The sequence below is a fragment of the Hirundo rustica genome, chromosome 5, assembly GCF_015227805.2.
Source record: "Hirundo rustica isolate bHirRus1 chromosome 5, bHirRus1.pri.v3, whole genome shotgun sequence".
NCBI lineage: Eukaryota > Metazoa > Chordata > Aves > Passeriformes > Hirundinidae > Hirundo > Hirundo rustica.
Genome location: NC_053454.1, coordinates 922,960 through 943,331, shown reverse-complemented (window position 1 = coordinate 943,331; position 20,372 = coordinate 922,960). Strand labels below are relative to the sequence as shown.

Here is a 20,372-nt window from a genome sequence, read left to right as displayed (position 1 = left end):
TCTCCGATTCTCACCCCAGCACCAGAGACACCCTGATTGTCACCCCAGCCTCTCTGCTGGAAACTGTTTGTGTGTCCTGGTGCTTCATGAGCAAACAGAAGATCACCTGCCATCAAGTGATGAGGCCCCAGGAATTACAGCACTTGGCTACCAAACAGCAGCCAACGAAATCCAGGGGGTTCCTTTCAGCCAGCTGCAGTTTAGTGCTGTAGCTCCAGCTCTCAGATACGTCCCCAGGCATCAAAAACCAGCCCAGTCTCCTCGGCCGTTCAAAGCTCCACGTCCACGGTGTCCTCCTGGTGGTCCTTGCTGTCCGTGGAGTCAGCGCTGGCCGGCTGGATCACCCCGAACTGCGACAGCTTTGCCGCCTTCTGCTCCATGCTCTGCTTCCTCCACTTGATCCTGCGGTTCTGGAACCAGACTTTGACCTGGATGGGAACACAACAGCTTAATCCAAGGGCCCTGGGAGCCCTTTTCCAAGGACACATGCTTCCGAGGTGGATATCCCTGAAAAACAGAGTTCCTTAAAGTGGGGACGTGCGTTATTCCCTCAGGGAGCAGTGAATGAGAACAGGGGGAGGCGAAACTCTGGAGGGCAGAGCGGTGGTGGGAAAGGATCAGGGGAGAGCGGGATGCAGCTGCACTGAGAAGGGTCTGGCCGGGGAAGTGAAGGAAGCAGCTCCCTAAGGAGCCCTTGAACCCATCCCCAGGGCTGCAGTTGCCACAGGGCATGACAAGAGCCCCGATAATTATCCCTTGTCCCCCTCAGAACTGGCCTTGTTTTGCTCTCCCTGTTTCCCAGCTGAATTATTTAGATCCCACTGCGGAGGATCACCTGGCTCTTTTTTTCTGCACTAAACAAGCAGTTTGCTGTGGCAGGAGCAGGAACTCAGGTGACAGAGCAGGGAAATAATTATATCCAGTGTCATAAAAGGACACTTGAAACAGTCTCCAGAGGATCGTAACAATGCAGACACAGCAACCAACACGGCTCGAACTCTAAAGCACAGCAGGGCTGTGCTCCTGAATGCTTTTTGTTCCACTTCACGGGTTCAGAAATCCAACCCAGAAACCACCCACGCTTCAGGCACATCTCCTCAATGTCACCTGGCAGCTGGGCATCCCACGGGTCACTTTGCGCCGTGTCCTCCTCCCACCACGCTTCCCCCAGTGGGAGCATCAGCCCCAGGATCGGCTCCGGCAGCTCAGCTCCCGCATCCCTTCCTTACCTGTGTCTCCGTGAGATGCAGGGTTGCAGCCAGGTCCACCCTCTCGGTGCCCACCATGTACTGCTGCTTGAGGAACTCCTGCTCCAGCCGCTCCAGCTGCTCTGGTTTGAAGACCGTGCGGACTCTCTTCATCTTGCAGGGCCCCCCCGACCTCCAAGGCCCGCTGGGACCCAACGAGTTGGTCCCGACACAGTGAGACAGCTCCAGACCTGCAGAAAGCAGCAAAGATTGAAGGGGTCTGCACTAAAGGAGCTGGGAGAAAGTAGCACCAAAGCCAGCAGAGATGTCCCTGCCCTGTCCCTACCCAGCTAATCTCATCTAGGCTCCTTTTCCCATGAAAAGCTGGAGCAGAAGGACTTTAGAGAGCCCGTCCTATGGTTTTCAGCTCAGGGTCCGCCTGGACATGCAGCCAGACCCAAAGCAATCAGCACTCAGTGAGGTGGGCAGGATTTGACCTTTACCTGCACAGGACCTTTGTAACAGGATAACAAATTGCATCAGGAGCTGCGGGACGCAAAAATCCCACCTCTGTCCCTAGAACCCCCGAATCAGAAACGTTCAAAGTTTGGGGGAGTTCACCCCAGACTGGCCCCTGGTTTTCCCCTTCCCTTGGCACACGGGCTCCGTGTCCAGGATCCACATCCTGCACCTCTGTTCCCCGCAGAGTTCCCGGGGGGTGCTGAGGATTTAGCAGGACTAACAAGTGTATCTGAGCTGTCTCCTCTCCAGCTGCGGCCTGAGGATAGCCGTAATTAGCATAAATTAACATACAATCCAACACCAGCGCTGCCCCTGGCACCTGACTGAGAGCAGGTCTGCCTCAATCCCTCATCCTCCCTGATCCAGCTGATGTCCCTGCTCGCTGCAGGTCCTTGAAAATCCCTTCCCAGCCCAACCATTCTGTGATTCCGTGCCCAGGTGGTTGCACTGGAGAACTCCAGAGCTCAGTGTGAAGGGTTTAGGAGCCAGGGAAGGCCGGCACTGATGGCGCCTCGGCTTCTGCGAGCACCAGATTCACTTTAAAATAACCCACTCGTTACAACCGGTGGGATTTTCCATGGGGAAAGCACCGAATGCACTGGCCATTGGTGGTCCCCATCTCCGCTGTTCCAAAATATTGTGGCAAGCCAATATTTCTCTAGCTTTTATGGAAATACTGCACATAATGATCCCCATTCACACCCGCTACTTATCTCTTCTTTAACGACTGATCTTGTCACGTTCTCCAGGCACAAACCTGCACCTTGACCTACTTATTTTCATTAATTGGGTGTAAGTTTTGCGTGTGTTTAAGGATTTGTGGGACTGAGACCTGACAGCTTAACAGCTGTAATTGCACTTAAAACTATTTTCATCATTAAAATCTTTTCACCCGTCACTTTTTGTTTCTATTTTAACACCGGCATAATAGCAAGTGCAATATTCAAAGTGAAATGCTGGGTGGAAGTCGCTGTGCAAATTATTTAACTGTGTTTTCATACCTGGATGTTTGATATAACATAGAGATTAACACAATTCTGAGGATGCTGTCTCGTGAAAGAAATAATATATATAAAATAGTTGTGCTAAGTACTTAATAAAAGATCAGAAAATACTTGTGGTGTCTGAATATTGTAGCATCGGGATCAAATCTGGAGTTCCTCATACACATGGAATATGGGCCTGGCTGCAGGTTTGGCCTGGACAAGAGCAAGGTCACAGCATTAGCTCTGAATGCTAAAACGGAATACATAATTTCAAGAAAAATACTCTGAATAGAGATATTTTCTTAAAATCACTTGGTCGTTGTCCTTATAAAGTTCCAGTGAAAACAGAGCCTGACACATCAGGCAGTATCATCCATCACCACGGTGTAAGTTTTACCCAGATCAACAAAAACATTTTTCCTTAGATGCTTCTGCACTAAAAAGATGAAGTTTTGAAGGCCAGGTGCCAGAAAACACTTGGCAGTTTCACTTCTGCGAGTGAAAAATAGCAGAGAAAGCAAAATTAGAGAGGGACGAGGGCAAAATTGGGAGAAGAGGGACCCACACTGCAGCAGAGGTGAAGAAATCAAATTTGGGAGCGAGGCTTTGGGAAATTGCAGCAAGTTTTTGATTAAAACTCTGGCAGTGAAGTGGTTTCCTGATATATGAAAGGAGAAATAAATGCCAGTGTGTGTAAAGTCACCCGTAAAATCTCATAGAATCAGACTGCTTTGGGTTGGAAAGCTCCTTAAAGATGATCCAGTCCCAAACTCTGACACCTTCCACTAGCCCTGGAATACTCTCCTTAGCTCTGTCACTTCACTGTTAAATCTATTCCAAGTTTTTGGCTCCATCTCAAATGCAAACAGCGAGTTCGGAAATCCTGCGCCAGGCTCTGATTTAAATCCCGTAGCATCTTTAGGAATCAACCACTGGCACTTTATCAAAGCGTTTGGAGACATCAGGTGTGTTATAAACCGCCTCACAATATTAAAACGAAAAAGCAAAACCCACATAAAACGTTAATTTCTAGTCTCACTATATCGATCACTTAACAGAGCGTAAGCACAGGAGAAAAAAAAAAAAAAAACAACACAAACTCAAAGGAAAGTTTTGGATCTCCCTCGTCCCTGTCCCACAGCCGCGGCCCGACGCCTCAGAGCTCGGGGCTGCAGGAACGAAACCACGCGGGCAGCGCCGAGAGTTTGGGGTGACCCCGAGGCCGGAATTCCCCGCGGGCCGGTCCCGCAGCCCGCATCCCACATCCTGCGTCCCGCAGCCCGCAGCCCGCATCCCGCATCCCGCGTCCCGCGTTCCGCATCCCGCATCCCGCGTCCCGCATCCCGCATCCCGCGTCCCGCGTCCCGCATCCCGCAGCCCGCAGCCCGCATTCCGCAGCCCGCATTCCGCAGCCCGCAGCCCGCAGCCCGCGTCCCGCATCCCGCATCCCGCGTCCCACATCCCGCATCCCGCATCCCGCGTCCCACATCCCGCATCCCGCATCCCGCTTCCCGCGTCCCGCATCCCGCGTCCCGCGTCCCGCATCCCGCCCCCGTGCGCGGCGCCCCCGCTCCCCGCGCCGCCGGACCCCGCTCACCTGCCCCGGGCCAGGGCCAGGGCCAGCCCCAGGCGCCGGGCAGCGGCCCCAGCCCCGGGCCCGGCCCCGGGGGCGCAGCCGGAGCCGGGGGTGCGGATCCCGCCGGGGACCAGCGCGGAGCCGCCGGCCCGGGGCTGGCGGAGGCGTCGGGGCCGCGGCGAGGCGGCTCCCGGGCGAGCAGCGCTTCGATGTGGAACGGGGTCTTGGGGGGCGGCGGCCCGGGCCGGGGGAGAGCCGGGCTCTGCAGCATGGCCGGGCCGGTACGGCCGCAGCCGCCCCGGCCGCTTATATGGAGGGCGGGGGGCCGGGGACAGCTTCTATGCAAAGCGGCGGCGGGGGGGCGGAGGGGGCTGCACACACCCCGCTGGCTGCCGGCAGCACCCCCACCGACACCCCTGCTTCCCTACAGACACCCCTGGTCCCCTACAGACACCCCTGCTTCTCTACAGACACCCCACCGACACCCCTGGTCCCTACAGACACCCCTGATTCCCTACAGACACCCCTGGTCCCCTACAGACACCCCTGCTTCCCTACAGACACCCCTGCTTCTCTAGAGACACCCCACTGACACCCCTGGTCCCCTACAGACACCCCTGGTTCCCTACAGAAACCCCTGCTTCTCTAGAGACACCCCACTGACACCCCTGGTACTGTACCAACACCCCTGGTTCCCTACAGACACCCCTACTTCTCTATAGACACCCCTACTTCTCTATAGACACCCCACAGACACCCCTGGTCCCCTACAGACACCCCTGGTTCCCTACAGACGCCCCACCAATGCCCCTGGTCCCCTACCAATACCCCACTGACACCCCTGGTCCCCCACCGACACCCCTGCTTCCCCATCAACATCCCTGCTTCCCTGTCAACATCCCCAGTTTCCACACAGACACCTCTCCTGCCCCACCGACACTCCCGTGGAAACCCTCCAAACTCAAGAGGCTCCGTGATCACCCCTCCTTCCACCTGAGCCCCACTGATCCCCCATTGCACACTGACAGCCCCAGTGATCCCCCATTCCAGCCCCAGTGATCCCATTGCACACTGACAGCCCCACTGATCCCCCATTCCAGCCCCACTGATCCCATTGCACACTCACAGCCCCACTGATCCCCCATTCCAGCCCCACTGATCCCCCATTGCACACTGACAGCCCCACTGATCCTCATTCCAGCCCCACTGATCCCCATTGCACACTGACAGCCCCACTGATCCCCCATTCCAGCCCCACTGATCCCCCATTGCACACTGACAGCCCCACTGATCCTCATTGCACACTGACAGCCCCACTGATCCTCATTCCAGCCCCACTGATCCCCCATTGCACACTGACAGCCCCACTGATCCTCATTCCAGCCCCACTGATCCTCATTGCACACTGACAGCCCCACTGATCCCCCATTCCAGCCCCACTGATCCCTGTTCCACACTGACAGCCCCACTGATCCCCATTCCAGCCCCACTGATCCCCACTGCACACTGCCAACCCCACTGATTCCCCTTTGCACACTGACAGCCCCACTGATCCCCATTGCACACTGACAGCCCCACTGATCCCACTGCACACTGACAGCCCCACTGATCCCCATTCCAGCCCCACTGATCCCACTGCACACTGACAGCCCCACTGATCCCCATTCCAGCCCCACTGATCCCCATTGCACACTGACAGCCCCACTGATCCCCTATTCCAGCCCCACTGATGCCCACTGCACAGTGACAGCCCCACTGATCCCTGTTCCACACTGACAGCCCCACTGATCCCCCGTTCCAGCCCCACTGATCCCATTGCACACTGACAGCCCCACGGATCTCCCGGTCCCCTCAGACAGCCCCACAGTCACCCCACATTCCATGTCAGCCCCCCACAAGCACTGTTCCCTGCACCCTGCCCCCCTGGATCCCCCCTTTCCCTGCTGTCCCCTCCAGAGTCACCTGCCCTGCATCTCCCCTGCAATGCCCCGTGCCCTTTGCCCCCGGAGCACCGCCCTGACACTCCCTGCTCCCCCAAGGCTGCCCCATGGATCACGCTTCCTTCCCTACACCAACACCCGTTCCTTCCTCAGGCATCCCAAACAACTCCTAAACTCCTTCCCCACGGACACCCCCACCAATCCCTCGGTGCCGTTCCCAAAGTGCCCCTGCCATCCCCAGGAGGATCCCAGGAGCTCCCTCCCTCTCCGGGCACGGCTGCGGACCCCAGGAGGGGCTGTGCCAGCACACTGTGCCCCTGTGCCGAGGGGAACGCCTCTGTACCTGTCCAGGTGTGCCGGAGCGTGTCGGAATATTTGGGGTACGGGACAAGCACCTCCGGAGCTTGCACAGGATCCCCGGTGACCGTGCTCTGGCATTGGAGCTGGCGCCGGCCCTGTGTGACACCCTGGGAGCTCAGCACGGCCACGTGTGCTGATGGGGGGCCGTGGATGGCACAGACACCTCTCCCGGGCGGGATTCCTGCTCAAATCCCACCAAATTCTCACTGGGAATTCACTCCGGTGTGTGCAAACACAGAGAAATGCCGGAGGCTCCAGGTTAATAAACACGGAGCAAAAATCCCCTGAGGTTTAATAACCCGGCATTAACCATCCCTGCATGCGCAGGCTCGGGGGCCGTATCCAGTAAATCCTGCCTTTAACAGGGATTCGTGCCATTTAAAGTTTCTTTTCCCTGCACCATCCATAGAAATAATTATAGAAATCTCCGTGTTTTGGGGCATTTCAAAGCTGATGGGAATGCACCGGCAGGATTATCCTGCTCACGAGGAAGCACCCTGGTGATGCTCAGGGAGGAGGATGCCCGCAGGAGACAAAAGAGTCCCTGAAGTTTGCCTTTAAGACACGTTTTTCTTTTTTTTTCCTGCCTTTTAGCATCCTGTCTTCCCCAGCAGCTTCCAAATAAGTGAATAAATACAGCTGCTGCTTTATTGCTCCTTATCCAAACAGGCAGCTCTGATCCCGCTGCCGTGGAGCCACGGCCTTAATTGGAATCACACGTTCAAAGCTGAAGCCTCTCCCCAAAAAAAGTCACCTTGGGACATAAAAGCATCCCTGGAGATTCACAGCTGCTGGCTTTGCTGGCACAGAGGGTGTGTGGCGTTGAACACGGGTGTCATCAGACGAGGTTTAGGGTTAATAAAAGGTCATTAAATCAATCCGTGGTTTGTGCTCGTTGGAACAAGTCCTGACTGGCGCTGTGATTCCCAGGGAAAGCGATGTGGGAGCGGCTGCAGTTATTAAAGGATCTGTGCCGACGCTGTTGGGATGGGAGAGCTGCAGGCAGGGCAGGGGTGCTGATGGATCCCCCCGGCAGGATGGGTGGACAGACAGATGGACAGGGAGTCATTGGGACGGACAGATGGATGGACAGGCAGCTGCAGGGATGGACAGGGAGCTGCAGGGATGGACAGACAGATGGACAGGGAGCTGCAGGGATGGACAGATGCATGGACAGGGAGCTGCTGGGATAGACAGGGAGCTGCTGGGATGGACAGGGAGTCATTGGGATGGACAGATGGATGGACAGAGAGCTGCAGGGATGGACAGGGAGCTGCTGGGATGGACAGATGGATGGACAGGGAGCTGCAGGGATGGACAGATGGATGGACAGGGGGTCATTGGGATGGACAGGGAGCTGCTGGGATGGACAGACAGATGGACAGGGAGCTGCAGGGATGGACAGGGAGCTGCTGGGATGGACAGATGGATGGACAGGGGGTCATTGGGATGGACAAGGAGCTGCAGGGATGGACAGACAGATGGACAGGGAACTGCAGGGATGCACAAGGAGCTGCAGGGATGGACAGAGAGCCACTGGGATGGACAGGGAGCTGCAGGGATGGACAGATGGATGGACAGGGAGTCATTGGGATGGACAGGGAGTCATTGGGATGGACAGGGAGCCGCTGGGATGCACAAGGAGCTGCAGGGATGGACAGGGAGCCACTGGGATGGACAGACAGATGGACAGGGAGCTGCAGGGATAGAGAGGGAGCCATTGGGATGGACAGACAGATGGACAGGGAGCTGCAGGGATGCACAGGGAGCTGCAGGGATGGACAGATGGATGGACAGGGGATCATTGGGATGGACAGGGAGCTGCAGGGATGGACAGGGAGCCGCTGGGATGCACAAGGAGCTGCAGGGATGGACAGATGGATGGACAGGGGGTCATTGGGATGCACAGGGAGCCGCTGGGATGGACAGACGGACGCACCAGCAGCCAAACCCCGCTGATTTTCCCTTCTGCAGCCGTGCCTAATGACGCGTCCTGTTTCCCATTAGCGCTGTGTGCTCAGCTAATGCATTGCGGCGGCAAAGCTGGAAATTTTCACCCGCCGGTAACGACTTGGGAAATGTAGCACCCAGCAGCCAGGCGGGGCGGGGGGCTCCGGCCGGGACCCCCCACCTCCCCTGCCCACACCAGCTCCAACCACTGCCCCCAGACCCTCCAGAGAGGGGACGTGAGAGGATGGGATCGGATCCTCCTCGGTTTTCTGCCGGCGGTCATTTTATTTATTTTACCCTCTATCTCCTGTTTGTTATATTTTATTCCTGTTTTGTTTTTTGAGAGTGTGGAAAATAAAAGGGGAAAGGGGTGGGGGGGAGATCTCAGGGGGAGTTTCTTAGGGAAGGGGTAAAAAAAAAAAATCCCAACAACAAAACAACAACCCAAAAAGCCCCCCCCAAAAGCCCCCAGCCCTTTGTAAACATCCCCCCTGAGCAAAGGGAAGGAGGTGAAAAGCATTTCCTGATAACTCCATTAAAGAATGAGGCTGCATTAACATTCCAAGTCCCTCGACAAGAGATGAAAGTGGGGAACTCGAGTTCAGCCTCTCCTGCTCCAGATGTTATTATGGGCTCCCTGAAAGGTTTTTTTATTTCTTTTTTTGCAAAGAGACAAAGATGTTGCCTACTTCAAACGGGGCTAATTGATGCTAATGACTATCAGATAGAGGGGGGGCCCTTTTCCCCCCTGCCAAGGGGAAAGAGAGAGCGCATTTTACAATCCCCCCATAGAAAACGCCCCACTCTTCAATCCAGGTTGGAGCTTTAGGGATTTTTGTTCCTCCCTGGCCGCTGCTTTCTCTCCTCCTCCTCATTCCCCCCCCCCCTTCCCCGCTTCATCTTTTCTGTCCCCCTTCTTCTGGGCACCCCGCAGCTCTCACTTGTTTGCCCATGAGAAATTTCACACCTCGCCTCTGGCTGAGGAGAGCCCGGCTCCATTTCCATCCCTCTCCCTGCCGCAAACCCGTCCCAGCGGGGAGAAAGGGGTGGCGGAAATTTCCCCGAAGCCACGGCAAGCACACGCAAAGACGTGACGGGGATTGGGTGTAATCGAGGCGTGAGTCCTGCTGCCGGTGGGGAAACGTCGCCTGGATCCTGATCCCGGCAGTGAGGGAGGGGATGGATCCCAGGCTCCCGGTGCTCCTGCTCCTTGGGATAACTGAAATCCTGAGCTCGTGTCTTTTAGTGAAAACGGCCTTAAAAACGGGATTCTGAGCACCAGGTTTTGGCTTTATGTCAGATTTGTGCAAATCCGAAGTGACAGTAAATAATAGTCCAGGAGCCTGTAATGGGCAATTCGGAATGTTCTCGACCCCCACGGCTCCTCGAGCTGGTGCTTTGCCCCTTTCCAAACTGGATCCTCCAGGAGAAGGGAGTGGGGATCCCTCTTGGCAGCGGGAAGAGGAGCACAGGTTTTCCCCGAGGAGGACAATAATGGATGTGTTCCTATTCCTCCACTGTAATTTTCTCCAAGAAAAGATAAATTCCTCTGGCTGGCACGAGCTGTGGGTGCCCTGTGCACCGGGAGCCCCTGGAAGCAGGTGCCAAGGAGCCGCCCTGCCTCAGCCAGGCCCCGGGAGCTGCAGAACGCCCTGCTCCCGGGAAATCCTGACGTAAATCCTGTCCCTCCTGACGCAGGAGGATCCGAGTCTCCTTCTGGATCCCCAGCACCTCACAACAGCCCCAGACTGGGCGAGGACAGGAGCGAGGGGAGCGCGGTGACGAGGGCGAGGCCACCCCGCGGCGCCCTGCCGGAGCGCGGTGTCGGTACGGCGTGGGGCGGGCGGGACAGGCTGGGGACACGCCACTTTCGTAGAAAAGTGTCATCCCAAGCGCTGGCCTGGAGAGGGGTCCGTGCCCTTCTCTCCATCCTTGTCACCTCATTGTGTCTCCTGCCTGTCCAACCTCCCCAGGAGCCGACTCAACGCGTCCAAGGGCGGCTCGGACGGGGTTTGGGGCACCCTCAGATAATCGGCAGCGGGTGGAACGGGGTGGTGGAAGGGGATGGTGGAAGGGGATGGTGGAAGGGGATGGTGGAAGGGGGTGGTGGAAGGGGATGGTGGAAGGGGGTGGTGGAGTGGGTGGTGGAACGGGGTGGTGGAAGGGGGTGGTGGAAGGGGATGGTGTCTCAGAAGGGGATGGTGGAACTGGATGATGGTGGAACAGGGTGATGGAAGGGGGTGGTGGAAAGGGATGGTGGAAGGGGGTGGTGGAAGGAGATGGTGGAAGGGGCTGGTGGAATGGGGTGGTGGAAGGAGATTGTGGAAGGGGGTAGTGGAAGGAGATGGTGGAAGGGGATGGTGGAATGGGGTGGTGGAACCGGGTGGTGGAAGGGGGTGGTGGAAGGGGCTGGTGGAAGGGGGTGTGGGAACGGAGTGGCATTCAGGGTCCCTTCCAGCCCAAACCGTTCCATGATTCTGTGTTCGTGCCACGGCAAATTCCCCCTGCAAACCCCGAGGCGCTGGCGTTGTGCTCCGGGGGGGAGGCAGAGGACAGCAGCCCCCCGTCCCCCGCCCAGACGGCCAATACACACCCGAGCCGCCCTTCAGACACCGCTCCCCGGCTTCATTGTCAGGTTAATTTGGGATAATGGCCTGCAAAGCACCTCGGCCCCATCCAGGCCTCATTAGCACTTGATAATATCGAGCATCCTGAGGAATTAGGGCTTTTCCCCCTCCTCCTCCCGGGGGCCGGTTCATCCCCCACGCACCCGGGCATGTCCAGGCAGGAGCCCAGGGCAGCCCCCGGAGCCCGGCCTGGAATCTGCCCGGCTTTCCCTTGGGGAGATGTCCCTGGTCCAGCGGGCTCGCTCCTGCCTGTGGCACTGCTCCGTGCCACATCTGGCCCCAGATCTCAGGCAGATGTGGAACAGGGCGCGGGACGTGCCGCGAGTGTCACTCGTGTCCGCGATGTGGCCGGGCTCGGTCACCTTCGGAAGTCTCTTCCAGGCTTAGAATTCCATGATTCCGCGGGGCTACATCCAGCAAAGCCTGGGAGAACCCCCCGAAAACCAATCCGTGCTCAGGATGCTCCGTGCTCCTCCCGTCACGCACACGGGGGTTTGCGATTCCAGGTGTCGAGAGCATCCCAAACCTGCGCGTTTAAAATTAATTGGGAATTATAAACAAACGAAGCCTTGGGGCAGCGCTGGGCCGGGCCTGAGTGCACCATCAGCCCGCTGCTCCCTTCAATTATCTTTTCTTTTTTTTTTTCCCCCGCATTGTTCTCTCCTAATGAGGAGACTAATGACCAAAGGATGGTTCATAAGTGGTTCCCAGACTCTCCTTGCCCAGGGCAAACACCGTCCACAATAGGATCACAAATTGTAGGGAGAAGCCCCGGCTGATCACATCAGAAACGGTGCGGGGATTTATCTCCCGGCCTTAACAATAACAGTATGTTCTTAATCGCCACTCCAAAGGGACAACTGGCGGGGGATCTGCCCGGCCTCATCATTAAAAGCTGGCAGCATCTTTGCTGGCGCTGCCCCTTTGTTCATCTTTCATTATCCCAATGCTCCGGCCCCGTTAATTCCCCTCCATCTTATTAAATCAATAGAGATGGAGTGGGGGAAGGACGGGGCAGAGCCCGGGCTCGGATCCGGCTCGGATCCCCGCGGGGGTGCGGGCTGGGAGCGGGGTCAGCGCTCACCCAGCTCCTGCGGGGAGGGGAAACTGAGGCACGGCAGCTTCACAGCCCGAATAAAGCCCAGGGCGAGGTTCTAGCAGAGTTGGGAAGCGCTTTATCCCCGTGCTCATCCCGCAGCATCAGGCCTCACTTATTTAAGCATTTCATCGGGTTTTACGTTAAAATCACTCCGTGCGAAGGGTGCCAAGGTCCCCCATATCCACCCCACGGCGGCAGAGATCGCTTGTTTAATGATTTAATCAGCTTTTACAGTAAAGTCACACCAGGCAGAGGCGGTCTGGGAAATCCCCAGGGAAGTCCTGGCTCGTCCATGCTGGGGCCACATGGATGTCCCTGGGTGCCACAGGGACAGGGGGGTTATTATTTTATTTTATTTTATTTTATTTTATTTTATTTTATTTTATTTTATCTTATCTTATTTTATGTTGCCACAGTCTGCAGAGAGGGAGATTGTGAAATTTTATTATTATTATTTCCCGCCCCTCTTTTTCATGACAGCTCCTTTCACCAGAAACTCGTTCGAGCCCAGGATTTTTCAACCCGAAGATTTTGGTCGCGGCAATGCTCAGCGCACAGAGGCTTTACCGCTTCCCCCGCTGCATTTCCAGGCAGGTCACTCCGTCTCATCCTTATTTTCCTGTCTGCAGGAGAGTTTAGTGTAAAAACGCCATGCCTTTGCTCCCTGTGCAGGGCAGCTTGGGGTAAATCCGTCCCAGACAGTCTGGAAAACACGGGATGTACTGGGATTTCCTCCCATTGCTCGTGGTGCCTTTTCCCAATTCCCACTGAAAGCCGGCAGAGCCGCCCGGCAGCCTCGGGAAACTCATTTGATGTTTCAATCGGGAATTAGCGGGGAGGGAGAAGCAGGGGAAATGCTCCCTGACCATTTAACGAGATTACACCAGGGGATGGAGCCCGGAACGCGCACGGCCGCCCCCGGCCCGGCTCGGGCTTTGCCTTGAACCTCCTCCCGCGGCTCCCGCTCCCTCCCGGCACCCCGGCCCCGGCTGGGGACGCGCTGATCCCATGGATCCCCGCCTCCAACCCGGGGATGGGACGAGCCGGGGCACAGGACCGGGGTGCGGGGGTCCTGCGAACAGCAAACCGCTCCCATGTGAGCAGCAGGATTCATCCCGGCGGGGAGGGGCACCCCGCGGGCCTGGGCGCTCCTCCCCACCCGGTTATCCCATCTCCCCATCCCGATCCCGTTTAGCCAGCCCAACATCGGCGCCTCCTCAGCAGCGCCCTGCACCGATCCCGGTCACGCAGCCACCCCCTGATCCGCATGCGGGGGTCCCCTCCGTGCCCAGCCCCCCGCCACCCCCGCGGTTCCCTCTTCTCTCTGGAGCCCAGCGGAGATGTGCCGGGAAGGGCTCAGCGCCGCATCCTCGGCAGAGAACCTTTATCCCCTTAATAAAGCTGCTTAATTCTCACTTCCTTTTAATTATCTGGCGCTGAAAGCCACGCCGGGTTTTGCGGCCGGGTGAAAAACCAGCGTCTTCCTGGGAGCCGTGGGTCGGGAAGGGACTGGCAGGGTCTGGGATGTGGGGGCGATTTGGGTGAGGACAGCTCTTGATCGTTCTTTATTCTTGCTCTTTGATACACAGATTTCCCGGGGGACGAGAGGACCGAGGCTCAGCCCCAAGTGGATCCATCCAGCCCAAACACTTCTCTCTCCTCTTTTCCACAGCGCCCAGATTCGATCCCAACCCACGTGCTGGGCTGCGCTGCCGACAGCGGGATTGCAGAGGAAGGAAGCTGCACTCCTGCCCAGCCTGGCAGGGGTTTAGCAGGACAGAAAAGGACCGGGATGGATCCAGCTTTTCGGCAACGCCGTCCCATAATCGGGGACCGACCTGGGGGCGTTGGCTCTTCTCATCCCCGCTTTGTCCCACAAAGTCCCTTCCCCACCCTAAAGGAGCTGCGAACGGGTCAATCGCTGCCCGGGAGGAGGACGGGGATGACATTCCGTGTGACTCAGCTGTCCCCAGGGAACGGAGCCACCCCCGCGCCCCCCGGGACAAAAACCTCCCGGACAAATCCCTCGGGGCCGGAGGAATGTGATCTAATCCGTCTCCTACACAAGTGAATTTTACAAACCCGATCGAGCCCAGCAGTTTTAATTAAATCATTCCCGGCTCGGACGTTCCCCGCCGAGGGGGGGCCGGGCCGGGCAGACCCTGCGGGAACATCCCCGGAGCGGGGTCGGGTCCCCCACGGCTCCCGGGAGGAGCCCGGTCCTGCCCGGGGCCGAGCTCCCAGGGGATTAAAGGTGTCCTGAGAACAAGGAAACTGCCGCAATCAGCTCAGCCCCCGGCCGGGCGGGATTGAAGCAGCCCCGTGAGCCCTCTTGTCTCGGGGCTGATTGTAATGAGCCACCGGCGTGCGAGATTAGCGCGTTAAACCCGCGCCCAGGCCGGGCTGCCGGCAGACATGTGAAGACATTAGCGCAGTTTGGGCTCTTTGAGGTGTGCCGGCTAATCCCGGCACCAGCCGGGACAAAGGGCATCAGCATCCCCTTCTCCTTGCACTGTCCTTTTCCCCGTGTCACCCCCTCCCCTTCTCGCTGCGCTGTCCCTTCTCGTGTTGTCCCCTTCTCCTTGCACTGTCCTTTTCCCCGTGTCACCCCCTCCCCTTCTCGCTGCGCTGTCCCTTCTCCTGCAGCATCCCCTTCTCCTTGCACTGTCCTTTTCCCCGTGTCACCCCCTCCCCTTCTCGCTGCGCTGTCCCTTCTCGTGTTGTCCCCTTCTCCTTGCCCTGTCCTTTTCCCCGTGTCACCCCCTCCCCTTCTCGCTGCGCTGTCCCTTCTCGTGTTGTCCCCTTCTCCTGCAGCATCCCCTTCTCCTGTTATTGTCCTCTGTCCTGACATCATCTCCCTCTCCTGCCATCATCCCCCTTCTCTTTGCACCCCCCCCTGAGCTGTCCCCCCTTTCCCGGGCTGTTTTCCCTGTCCTTGCCCCAGGTTTCACCTGCCCAAATAAATCCTCCAGCTGAGGCTCTCCTTCCCCCAGCTCCAAAGCCAGACAGGAACAGCGCAGCTCCCAGGAGCTGGCACTGCCCAGGTGAACACCCACTGTCCCCAGTGCTGCTCTTATCTGGGACATCCCAGGTGCTCCCTTGCTTTGCACCCCTCGGGGAGCCCTCCCCAGCTTCCCGTGGATCCCACCTTTGGATCGTCCCCTGCTCGGTGTCCACCTCAAACCTGCTGCATTTGAAAGCAAAGGAAATGAAGCCCTGGCTACTCCAGGCCCAGCTGAGTTGTCACCCCAGGAGCTCAGGACACAGCTGCCCCAGCTCTGCCTCCAGGTGCGTTTTCCCTCCCGTGTCCTGGCTCTGAAATCTCGGAGAGGAAGCCAGCACTGGGTGAGGTTTATGAGCTGAGGGCAGAGCAGGGTGTTGAGGTGAACAAATCCTCTGCAGGGTTCTGGGGTCTCTGAAGGTCCTGAGCTGGGAGATTTCCAAGCTCCCAACACCTCTGGGATGAGCTGAGGCTGCAGGTGGCGGCTCCCACTCCCCCAGGAACAAAACCCTGCAAGGAACCGGGGTTATTCCTGCAAAGATGAGCCCAAGAGTCGCATAAATAATTTATTTCACCCCCAAAGCCCAGGGGCGCCCTGTACATCCCGTATATATTAGATATTGCCAGCTATGGTACATCCTATAATACACCCAGACGGCCCCGCTGCTCTCGGTCACAGTCTGTGCGGCGCTGTCCCCGAGCCAGGGGACGAGGACGCGTCCTCCCGGCCGTCCCCTGGCTCTGCTGGGAAGTCCTCGTCCTCCTCGTGGTGGCTCTGCGAGTCCGGGCTCCTCTGCGGGGTGCCCAAACCCATTTTGGCCAGTTTGGCTTGTTGCTGCTCCAGGCTTTGCTTCCTCCACTTGATCCTCCGGTTCTGGAACCAGACCTTCACCTTGGAACCGCAGAAGCACGGGGTCGGCTTTGGAAAGGTCACGGAGCCCACCGCTACCCCGGCACCACCCCGCTCACCACGAACCCTGCCCCCGGGCGCCACCCCCGCGTGGTTTGGAGCGCTTCCAAGGGCGCTGATTCCACCAAATCCCTGGCACGCTCCCGCTTAGGAGAGGGCAAAGCTTGGCTTTCCAACCTGCCTGCTCCACGGCCCCAGGGCTCAGTGTCCAGCCCAGCCCTGACAAGACGGAAAACCGCTCCAGCAGCCGCACCTGCAGGTGGAGGAGCCTGAGGGGGGACACAAGTCCCTGGCTGTTGGAGTCCAGGGAATTCCTCTGGCTGCCCTGGAGGGTCAGGGACCTGGGCAGGGGGGTCTGGGACCCCAGCCCAGAGCTCAGAGGGACACTGGCTTTGATTTCAGTCCATGGGAAAAACTTCCTACACTGAGAGAAGGTTCACAGGCCACAAGAGTGTGAAAAATGGTAGTTTTAGGTTCCTAGCATTGAAGTGAATGGGGACAAGATGGAGGATTTGGGGCGTTGTCTCCTTCTTCTTCTCCTTCTCCTTCCCTCACTCCATTGCTGCAGTGACGTTGGCACAAAGTAGTTAGTGAGGATTGGGTCAGAGTAAAGATGACCTTTTTAGTAATAGTGATGGACATTGGTAAGAAATAGTAAACAAGAAATACGTAGTAATTAGTATAAAAGATAAGGACAGCCCAGCTCAAGGGGAGACGTGAGGAATCCATGCAGCTGCGAACATCTTGTCGGACTCCGAGAAAATTGTAAGATAAGAAACAATAAACGAAGTATGCAACATTGAAAAATCTAAACCTGAGAACTCTGTCTCTTCCTTCGGCTCGGAGCTGTGCAGGGGAGCAAGGACCCTGAAACCACCTCAATGTCGGGGAAAGCCCCCGACGCCCGGCTCTCAGACATCCACCCCGTGCCTCAGTTTCCCCAGCCGTGACCCACCACCCTTTTTTACGGAAACTCTGCCGTCGGCACCGCGGGGCCGCCGTGCCCGGCTGAGGGACAGGCGCCAGCTCCCTGGGGAAGCTCCCTGGAGCTCACCTGCTCCTCGGTGAGGCGCAGGGAGGAGGCGAGCAGGCAGCGCTCCTGCCCCACCAGGTACTGCTGCCGCGAGAACTCCTGCTCCAGCCGCGCCAGCTGCTCGCTGCTGAAGATGGTCCGGACGCGCTTGGCTTTGCCGGGCTTGGCTTTGAGGAGAGGGAAGCAGCACTTGGAGATCAGGAAGCCTGGAGGTGACACAGAGAGGGGTCAGGGTGGAGAGGAGCACCCCCCTTGGGAGTTTCTGTCCTAGGGAGGCAGAAGGAATTTCCCTGTTTGGAGGTGTTCCCTTTGAAGGGTTGTTTTTTTTTAAGAGGGCATTCCCTGAGGATTTCCTTGGAGAGGTGGACACAATTCCCTCATGGAAAAACAAAAACCTATATAGAGGTGGAAGGAGCTGTCCCACATTTGGAGATATCCCTTTTGGGGTGTCCCAAGAGAGATGGGCATGGATTCTCCTGGAAAAGATCCCTTTGGAGGGATTCCCCCTTGGGGAGGTGAAAGGAGATCCCCATTTGCTGATGTCCCCATAGGAGAGGGGGGTTCAGGCCCTCACTCGGAGACATTCCCGTGGGAGAAGCGGGCAGGAGCCTCCCTGGAGGAAACCCCCTTGAGAGGGGGAGAGGCAGTCAAGGGTCTGCCCTGGAAGAGGAGGGAGGTCCCCCATTTGGGGACATTCCCACTGGAGAGGGGGCTGTGGATCCCTCTGGAAGAGACCCCCCAGGAATGGGATCCCCAATTTGGAGAGGTGGCAAAAGGGGGAGGGGTGTCCCCATTTGGGGGTGTCTCCCTGGGAGAGATGGGCCAGTGTCCCCCTGGGGAGGATGGTCCCCATTGCAGGGTGTCCCCTGGGGCAGCAGGGTGTGGGATCCCCTGGGGGAGCAGGGTGTGGGGATCCCCTGGGGGAGCAGGGTGTGGGGATCCCCTGGGGGAACAGAAGCAGTCCCCACAGCGAGGTGTCCCCTGGGGAAGCAAGGTGTGGGTCCCTGCGGGAGCAAGGTGTGGGATCCCCTGGGGGAGCAGGAATGAGGTCCCCATTGCAGGGTGTCCCCTGGGGGAGCAGGGTGCGGGTCCCCACAGCTGTGTGTCCCCCGGGGGAGCAGGGTGCGGGTCCCTGGGGGAGCAGGGTGCAGGTCCCCACAGCTGTGTGTCCCCTGGGGGAGCAGGAATGAGGTCCCCATTGCAGGGTGTCCCCTGGGGGAGCAGGGTGCGGGTCCCTGGGGGAGCAGGGTGCAGGTCCCCACAGCTGTGTGTCCCCTGGGGGAGCAGGGTGCGGGTCCCCACAGCTGTGTGTCCCCCGGGGGAGCAGGGTGCGGGTCCGCACAGCTGTGTGTCCCCCAGGGGAGCAGGGTGCGGGTCCGCACAGCTGTGTGTCCCCCAGGGGAGCAGGGTGCGGGTCCCCACAGCTGTGTGTCCCGGAGCAGCGGAGGGTCGCGGTGCGGGTTCGGGGATGCGGTCGGTACCTGTAGCCCCGAGCCGGGCGGCCCAGGCCGGGGGGATCCCGCAGCCGGGGGCGCAGAGCGGCGGCGGCAGCGGGGCCGGGCCCGGGGCGCAGCCCCAGAGCGGGGCCGGGGCCGGCGGGGGGGGCGAGGAGCGGCCCAGCAGCGCCGCGATGGTGAAGGAGCGGCCGGGGGGCTCCGGGGCCGGGGGCGGCATCGCGGGGCCGCGGGGCGGCTCCGCCCGTGCCTTTATAGAGCCCGGGGGCACCGGGGCGGGACCGCCCTGCCCTCGCTCCGTGTCCCCTCCTTGTCCCTCTGCCCGCCCTGGCCGTGCCCCTGCTCTCCGGAGGGTGTCCTGTCCGTGTCCCCTCCCTGTCCCCCAGCCCTCAGTAGGGGTGTCACACCGCACTGTCCCCCAGCTCTTGACGGCAATGTCCTCCCCCCGTGTCCCCCTGCCCCTGGCCGGCTGTCCCCCCGTGTCGCCGTACCCTCGATGGGAAGATCCCCCCATGCCCCCATCCCCATTTGAGATGTTGTCCCGTGTCCCCCTGCCCCTGGCCGGCTGTCCCCTCGTGTCCCCCTGCCATCACCCCGTGTCCCCCTGCCCTTGGCCGGCTGTCCCCCCCGTGTCCCCTGTCCCTGGCCGGCTGTCCCCCGTGTCCCCCTGCCATCACCCCGTGTCCCCCTGCCCCTGGCCGGCTGTCCCCCCGTGTCCCCTGCCCCCGTTGGGGTGTCCCCCCCGTGTCCCCCCCGTGTCCCCCCCGTGTCCTCCCGCAGGGTGACGTTGGCCCTGAATCGCTCAGGCAGGAGGATCCGGGTGCCCAGGGGACCCCAGAATCACCCCAAGGCCACCAAATTCCCGGGGGAGGGACTTGGGGTCCCCCTCGGCACCCTGAGCTCTGTCCCCGGCCTTTTTGGGGGTTCAGCACAGCCCAGGGACAGCGAGGGGAGGGGACAGGCCCGGGGGGGGGCTCCAAGTGCACCCCCAGCTCGCCCCGCTCGCTCGGCTGATGGGATTCAGATGGTCATTAGCGTCTGAGATTCTTAAAAATCCCGCAGCTTTTCCTAACGAGCTGGGAAAAGTCACACCTCTGCCCAAGCGGCGAGGGGCGGCCGGGGCCAGAGCCTCCCCCGGGGCTCGGGGCTTTATGGGGGAGGAAATGGGGCCCGGGGGAGCCGGGCCGGGGCCGCAGCTGCGCCGCAGCAGCTCCTGCCTTGGGCTTTCCCGAGGGACAAACCCTAAACTGCAGCGCTCCGAGCCGGGAACAGCCCCGGAGCTGGGAAATTCATCAGGGGCTGTGCGCCGGGCATCCTCTGCCCGGCACCTCGGGGTGCAGGTGGGCACGGGCACCCCCAGATCCGCCCTGCTGGGGCTCCCCCCCGCCCTGGAGCCTGCAGGTGGAAACTCTCCGGGGGGCGTCTGGAAATCCAAAAATCCCTAAAATCCCGTGGTGGGCACGGTGCCACGTTCCCTGGGGCAGCACAGGGACGCCTCCCGCCGCGCCGGGGGCAAATAAAGGCCCTGGGGAGAGGGCGGAGATGAAAGGGTGGCAGATTTGGTGTTACCGAGTCGTAATTACGGCCTTGGAAAGATGAAACGGCAGCAGGCCCTCGGTGGGCTCGGCTGTGTTTGGATAGGAGGCGCTTTCCCCTTTTTTATTCCCTTTTCCCTCCCCTCTGTTTGATGGAGCTCAGCAAACAGCCCTGGAACCCTCGCACAGCCG

At 59.1% G+C, this 20,372-nt stretch overlaps 2 protein-coding genes across 2 annotated transcripts; both read right to left on the bottom strand.

Annotated features, from left to right (window-relative positions):
• Nucleotides 1-269: 269 nt before the first annotated feature.
• Nucleotides 270-1,376, bottom strand: LOC120753369 (homeobox protein not2-like). The gene is made up of 2 exons (XM_040065492.1): nucleotides 1,230-1,376; nucleotides 270-428 (listed from the first exon to the last, which is right to left on the bottom strand). The coding sequence occupies exons 1-2, from the start codon at nucleotides 1,359-1,361 to the stop codon at nucleotides 270-272; spliced, it is 291 nt and encodes a 96-aa protein (XP_039921426.1). The 5' UTR covers nucleotides 1,362-1,376.
• A 14,530-nt stretch (nucleotides 1,377-15,906) lies between these two features.
• LOC120752677 (homeobox protein Hox-A7-like) lies at nucleotides 15,907-18,865 on the bottom strand. Its single transcript, XM_040064121.2, has 3 exons — nucleotides 18,673-18,865; nucleotides 17,213-17,397; nucleotides 15,907-16,140 (listed from the first exon to the last, which is right to left on the bottom strand). The coding sequence occupies exons 1-3, from the start codon at nucleotides 18,863-18,865 to the stop codon at nucleotides 15,922-15,924; spliced, it is 597 nt and encodes a 198-aa protein (XP_039920055.2). The 3' UTR covers nucleotides 15,907-15,921.
• Between the last annotated feature and the right edge of the window lie 1,507 nt (nucleotides 18,866-20,372).

What these genes read in the sequence shown, in the direction of transcription:
- LOC120753369 (XM_040065492.1), bottom strand. Translation starts at nt 1,361, where the DNA reads ATGAAGAGAGTCCGCACGGTCTTCAAACCAGAGCAGCTGGAGCGGCTG. An exon ending in TGCATCTCACGGAGACACAG is followed by an intron (nt 429 to 1,229) that starts GTAAGGAAGGGA and finishes GTTCCCATCCAG; the next exon opens with GTCAAAGTCTGGTTCCAGAA.
- LOC120752677 (XM_040064121.2), bottom strand. Translation starts at nt 18,865, where the DNA reads ATGCCGCCCCCGGCCCCGGAGCCCCCCGGCCGCTCCTTCACCATCGCG. An exon ending in CGCCCGGCTCGGGGCTACAG is followed by an intron (nt 17,398 to 18,672) that starts GTACCGACCGCA and finishes TGTCACCTCCAG; the next exon opens with GCTTCCTGATCTCCAAGTGC. An exon ending in TGCGCCTCACCGAGGAGCAG is followed by an intron (nt 16,141 to 17,212) that starts GTGAGCTCCAGG and finishes TGCGGTTCCAAG; the next exon opens with GTGAAGGTCTGGTTCCAGAA.